This window comes from Staurois parvus, unplaced genomic scaffold (assembly GCF_062004578.1).
Source record: "Staurois parvus isolate SC_StPar_1 unplaced genomic scaffold, SC_StPar_1.0 ptg001443l, whole genome shotgun sequence".
In the NCBI taxonomy this organism is placed as follows: domain Eukaryota; kingdom Metazoa; phylum Chordata; class Amphibia; order Anura; family Ranidae; genus Staurois; species Staurois parvus.
In genome coordinates, this window is record NW_028319239.1 from 138,171 (window position 1) to 145,000 (window position 6,830).

Genomic DNA, 6,830 nt, shown 5'->3' on the forward strand with positions numbered 1-6,830 from the left:
AGGCAAGTGAATGGCACATGTTCTGTGTTCTTGCATCACCCAGTGTCCCGCATTGCCCTTGTACACAGTAGAAGTACTGCCCAGGCACTGCAGAGAAAGGATTACACACTATGTGAAACTCTTTTAGGCTTTATTAAAAAGACCCGGACAGTAATGGACCTCAAGTGTTACATAGACACCCATGTATACCAACGTGGCATTGTTACTGAAGTGACACTTACCTGCCGTATCTGTGTTAGGGGTGCAGAGGCAGCTGGTGCATTGTGTGGAAAAAGTGGCTGGTCTTGTGGAAGAAAGATATTGCGATTCACTGGTACGGCCTGATGACAGACAACGGAGCTGCAACGAGGAGCCATGCCCTCCAAGGTGGGAAAAATCTATATTTTTACTTCTTCCTTGCATGAGTTTTCTACACAAAGAGGTGCAAATGCCAAGGTTTTGTGGCATCAACATCTGTAAGGTTGGCTCAGAATGGGGAGCTTTCGTTGCCAATAGATTTGGCTCCTGGCAGTTGAAGGGTTGCTATATGATTCCATGTTTACTACATGCCAAAGTACACTATGATACAAAAGTATTGGCCCCGCCATCTAAATCATGTGATTGAGGTGTTCCAATTCCCTCATTTAGTTGCCAGGCGGGACCCTCCAGTTTTCATGAGACCACCTAGCCTCAGGCTGCCAGGCTGCTGAGTACGTGGTGCATATAGGGGACCTACACTATATTGCCAGAAGTATTGGGACACCCCTCCAAATCATGTGATTCAGGTGTTCCAATCCCCTCCAAATCATGTGATTCAGGTGTTCCAATCCCCTCCAAATCATGTGATTCAGGTGTTCCAATCCCCTCCATGACCACAGATATATACAGTCATCCCCTAGGCATGCAGACGGCTTCTACAAACATTGGTGAAAGAATGGGTCGCTCTCAGTAGCTCAGTGACTCCAAGCGTGGTCCCGTGATAGGTGGCCACCTGGGCAATAAGTCCATCCGTGACATTTCCTGGCTACTAAATATTCCACGCTCAACTGTTAGTGGGATTATAACAAAGTGGAAGCCACTGGGAACAACAGCCACTCAGCCACCAAGTGGTAGGCCACGTCACATGACAGGGCGGGGTCAGCGCATGCTGAAGCGCACAGTGCGCAGAAGTCGCCAACTGTCTGCAGAGTCAATAGCTAAAGACCTCCAAACTTGGTGTGGCCTTCAGATGAGCCCAACAACAGTGCGTAGAGAGCTTCATGGAATGGGTTTCCATGGCCGAGCAGCTGCATCCAAGCCTTCCATCACCAAGTGCAATGCAAAGCGTTGAATGCCGTGGTGTAAAGCACGCCGCCACTGGACTCTGGAGCAGTGGAGATGTGTTCTATGGAGTGACCAATCATGCTTCTCTGTCTGGCAATCCGATGAACGTGTCTGGGTTTGACGGTTGCCAGGAGAACGGTACTTGCCTGACTGCATTGTGCCAAGTGCAAAGTTTGGTGGAGGGGGATTGTGGTGTGAGGTTGTTTTTCAGGGGTTGGGCTTGGCCCCCTAGTTCCAGTGAAGGGAACTCATAAGGTGTCAGCATACCAAAACATTTTGGACAATTTCATGCTCCCAATTTTGTGGGAGGAGTTTGGGGATGGCCCCTTCCTGTTCCAACATGACTGCCCCCCAGTGCACAAAGCAAGGTCCATAAAGACATGGAGGAGCCAGTTTGGGGTGGAGGAACTTGACTGTCCTGCACAGAGTCCTGACCTCAACCCCATAGAACACCTTTGGGATGAATTAGAGCGGAGACTGCGAGTCAGGCCTCCTCCCCCGACATCAGTGCCTGACCTGACAAATGTGCTTCTGGAAGAATGGTCCAACCTTCCCATAGACACCCTCCTAAACCTTGTGGACGGCCTTCCCAGAAGAGTTGAAGCTGTTATAGCTGCAAAGGGCGGGGCCAACTCAATATTGAACCCTACGGACTAAGATTGGGGGGGCCATTAAAGGTCATGTGTGTGGGAATGGTGGGGCCAACTCAATATTGAACCCTACAGACTAAGACTGGGGGGCCAATAAAGGTCATGTGTGTGCAAAGGGCGGGGCCAACTCAATATTGAACCCTACGGACTAAGACTGGGGGGCCAATAAGGTCATGTGTGTGCAAAGGCCGGCCGACCAATACTTTTGGTAATATAGTGTATTTGTAGTGAGCAACCAACCACCGTAATTTCTGCTAAATATCAGCTGATCCAACCCCATAAAGTACTGGGTGTAGAGCTGAGACAGAAGACTTTGGAGATGCCCACGTACTAGATCTTTAGACCTGGTTCACACCTATGCATTTTTTTACTTTTTTTTTTTTATGCAGAAATGCACTACAGTCCATTTAACATGGTTTCCTATGGATCTAGTTCACATCTGTGCGTTTTGAGCCAGTGTGTTTTTTGGAAAGGGTCAGGGACTTTTTTCTCCTGCAACAGATTGTGTTTTGCATGTAATATCCTTCAGTGGACCTCCACCAAAAACATAATTGTTGCGTTTTTTATGTACTTTGTGTGCCTCTAGCAGTCAAGTGGCGTCAAAGTAGCATCAAAGAAGTGCAGGAACCTTTATGTGTCCAAAGTCACACGTTAGGCTTAGGGTTAAGGGCTAAGGTTAGGTTACATGGAGGGTTAGGATGTAGGGCTACCCTAACACTAACCTTAACATTTAACAGTAATGCAGGCCATAGACGGGTCGAAAAACGGTCGCGTTTTATAAAAAAAAATAAAATTCGATCGGCCGACGTTACCACCATTGGTAAAAAAATCGGCCGATTTTCGTTCTGTCTACGGCCGGCATTTAACCCCATAATTACTTCTGTCCCTGCAGAGAGCTCCACTATTATATTTTACATAAAAAAGTTTTGCGGTTGCAACAATGTATTTATTTGTATCCATTTCGGATATAGATGTTTTTATTCCGATACAAATAGATACATTGTTGCAACCGCAAAACTTTTTTATGTAAAATAAAATAGCGGACTGGAATTCTTCTTTTTCATTTTCTTCTTCTTATTATTTTTTTTCTTATTCTTCTTCTTTTTCTTCTTCTTGCAGGTCACGGCTCATGCACAGATTTTTTATCGGTAAAACGATTGGCCGATTTGCCCATCAGTACCGGGAAAATTGGCCGATTGTCAAAATCGGCTGTGAATTTTCCAACTTGACCGATAAAAAAAATGTGCCAAAACCCCGAAAAATGGCCAACCAATTAACCCACTAACGGTGCGAAAATCTGCCGATTTTTTTTTTCCAGCCGAAAAATAGGCCGATTTTCAACCCGTCTATGGCCGGCATAAGACAGGAAGTCTGCTTCTGCCGGGGTCACCAGGTGAAAATGAAGGGAAAAAAAAACCCTATAAAAATTAAACCTAATGCAGCCGCCACATTTAAAGTGATAATAAACCCCAAACCAAAACTGTCCTGCAGTATATCGCAGTTTACCAATCATTAGATGTGGCGGCTGCATTTGTTTTTATTTTTATTTTTTTTTCCCCCTCTGTTTTCATCCACTGATCTGACCAGTAACACACCTCCTGTGTTACAGCGCCCCCACTCTTGATGAAGGAGCACAGGAGGCATAGCAGGCAGCAGCATTGTCAGCCTGGGTGGGGGAGGGGAGTGTTACATGGACTAGCAGATTTCAATACACTAAAATCAGCCGATTTTTGACCCGTCTATGGCCTGCATTACCCTATATTTACCCTAACCCTAGCCCTTAACCCTAACCCTACATTTACCCTCACCCTAGCCCTTAACCCCAACCCTACATTTACCCTCACCCTAGCCCTTAACCCTAACCCTACATTTACCCTCACCCTAGCCCTTAACCCCAACCCTACATTTACCCTCACCCTAGCCCTTAACCCTAACCCTACATTTACCCTCACCCTAGCCCTTAACCCCAACCCTATATTTACCCTAGCCCTTAACCCCAACCCTACATTTACCCTCACCCTAGCCCTTAACCCTAACCCTACATTTACCCTCACCCTAGCCCTTAACTCTAACCCTACATTTACCCTCACCCTAGCCCTTAACCCCAACCCTACATTTACCCTCACCCTAGCCCTTAACCCCAACCCTACATTTACCCTCACCCTAGCCCTTAACCCTAACCCTACATTTACCCTCACCCTAGCCCTTAACTCTAACCCTACATTTACCCTCACCCTAGCCCTTAACCCTAACCCTACATTTACCCTCACCCTAGCCCTTAACCCCAACCCTACATTTACCCTCACCCTAGCCCTTAACCCCAACCCTACATTTACCCTCACCCTAGCCCTTAACTCTAACCCTACATTTACCCTCACCCTAGCCCTTAACCCTAACCCTACATTTACCCTCACCCTAGCCCTTAACCCCAACCCTACATTTACCCTCACCCTAGCCCTTAACTCTAACCCTACATTTACCCTCACCCTAGCCCTTAACCCTAACCCTACATTTACCCTCACCCTAGCCCTTAACCCTAACCCTACATTTACCCTCACCCTAGCCCTTAACCCCAACCCTACATTTACCCTCACCCTAGCCCTTAACCCCAACCCTACATTTACCCTCACCCTAGCCCTTAACCCCAACCCTAAATTTTCCCTCACCCTAGCCCTTAACTCCAACCCTACATTTACCCTCACCCTAGCCCTTAACCCCAACCCTACATTTACCCTCACCCTAGCCCTTAACTCCAACCCTACATTTACCCTCACCCTAGCCCTTAACCCCAACCCTACATTTACCCTCACCCTAGCCCTTAACCCCAACCCTACATTTACCCTCACCCTAGCCCTTAACCCCAACCCTACATTTACCCTCACCCTAGCCCTTAACTCCAACCCTACATTTACCCTCACCCTAGCCCTTAACTCTAACCCTACATTTACCCTCACCCTAGCCCTTAACCCCAACCCTACATTTACCCTCACCCTAGCCCTTAACTCCAACCCTACATTTACCCTCACCCTAGCCCTTAACCCCAACCCTACATTTACCCTCACCCTAGCCCTTAACTCCAACCCTACATTTACCGTCACGCTAGCCCTTAACCCCAACCATACATTTACCGTCACCCTAGCCCTTACCCCCAACCCTAACATGCAACGTTGGACACATAAAGGTTCCTGCACTACCGTGATGTGACTTTGATGCTACCTGAGTGCCAGAGAACTGAGTACCATGAAAAGTACTGTCATACTTTCCTATTACCCAAAAAAAAAAAGAGTAAAAAATGTATCAAAATCGCATGTTTAAAAACGCAAAATGAACCTCAAAACATGCTGGAAAAAGATATAAATGCCAATGGCGTTGGTCTTCCCATCCTGTGCAACCATTATGGGGTATATTAAATCCTGTGTAGGTACTTCAGTTGGGTCAGTTTATCCTTGGGGAAGTCATTTGTGCACTAATGATATTATCCCGTTCTTCCCTGTCTATGGACGGGATAATGGTTTGACACTGCGTTTTACAGTTGAACTCCAGAAATGAGACAAAGTCTACCATTGCAGTGGGGACCCCACGCTGCAAATGCTTGTTTAGTCTGGGGGGGGGGGGGGGTCAGGATTGGAATAAGGTGTAATACCTAATTTTTGGCTTTGGCAGGCTTCATCACTCCATGCCAGGGGTGGACTGACAACTCATGGGGCCCCCGGGCAATAGGGTATCATGGGGCCCCTGTGTCCTTGCCAAACTCAAAGCACACCCAAAAAAGCCTATAAAAAAGGTACCAGGGGCATTTCATGGGACCCCCAACTGACCCCGGGCCTTCGGACAGTGCCCGAGTGCTCGAATGGTCAGTCCGCCCCTGCTCCATGCAACCGATCCCCCGGTAGCATTCTATCTAATTAGCTTTGGGCCATGGTCACTTGCTCTGCTTCTCACGTGCAATGCAGAGTCCATAGCCCCGTCTGCATGTGATGACACCAAGGGACTGCTCACAGCCTGCCTGGAGCTTGTGTATGGTGCTGGAGCCTGCTGGGGCCAGGATGTGGTTAGTAATACACCCTATTCATACACCCCTAAACTAAACAAGAATTTGTCTCATTCCCAAAGCTCAGTTTGAACCTTCTCTATCCTGGTCGTAGAAGGATGGAAAGGAGTAGCACTGAGATAGTAATTTAGTATGATCATGTTAGTCTAGAACAGTGGTCTCGAACTGTGGCCCAGTGACCAGATGTGGCCCTTTGCTTGCTTTAATCTGGTCTTTGGGTCACTAGTTCATCCACTGATACCAACAATGGGGCGTAATTCCCCCCACTGGCACCAATGATGGGGCACAATTTCTCCCAATGACACCAACGATGGGGCACAATTTCTCCCAATGGCACCAACAATGGGGCCCACTGACACCAATGATGGGGCATAATTCCCCTACTGACACAAATGATGGGATGCTATTCCTCCATATGACACCAATTACGAGGCACAATAGCTCCCAATGACGCCAACGATGGGTCACAATTTCTCCCAATGAAACCAACAATGGGGCTCAGTGCCACTGCTGATGGGGCACAATTCCTGTCACTGAAACCAAAGATCAGGCATTATTTTTGCTCCACTGACATCGCAACCTTTTCTACTCTCGAAGGTCATAGTCTGGCCCTCCTAAAGTATGAAGGACAGTAAATTGGCCCTTTGTCTAGAATGTTTGGAGACGCCTGGTCTAGAAGATGTTCCAATTGGGTGGATGGCAAGGCCACGTCATGTAAATCGAATTGTGCAGCAGAGGTGTGTCTTAGTTTAAAATTGCTCAAAAAAATGAGTTAGGTAGGTTAAACTCATTTTTATTTTCTTGAAAAGGATTTAAAACCACCATGC

General features: G+C 47.2%; 1 protein-coding gene across 1 annotated transcript in view; it reads left to right on the top strand.

Moving 5' to 3' along the window:
• Positions 1 to 6,830, top strand: part of ADAMTS7 (ADAM metallopeptidase with thrombospondin type 1 motif 7) — a gene marked incomplete at its 5' end in the record, with an annotated part of 164,896 nt that overhangs the window by 110,215 nt on the left and 47,851 nt on the right. Inside the window, one exon of the mRNA XM_089662222.1 lies at positions 240 to 366. Coding sequence (XP_089518348.1) covers positions 240 to 366 — 127 coding nt within the window. The remainder of the gene's footprint in view (positions 1 to 239; positions 367 to 6,830) is intronic.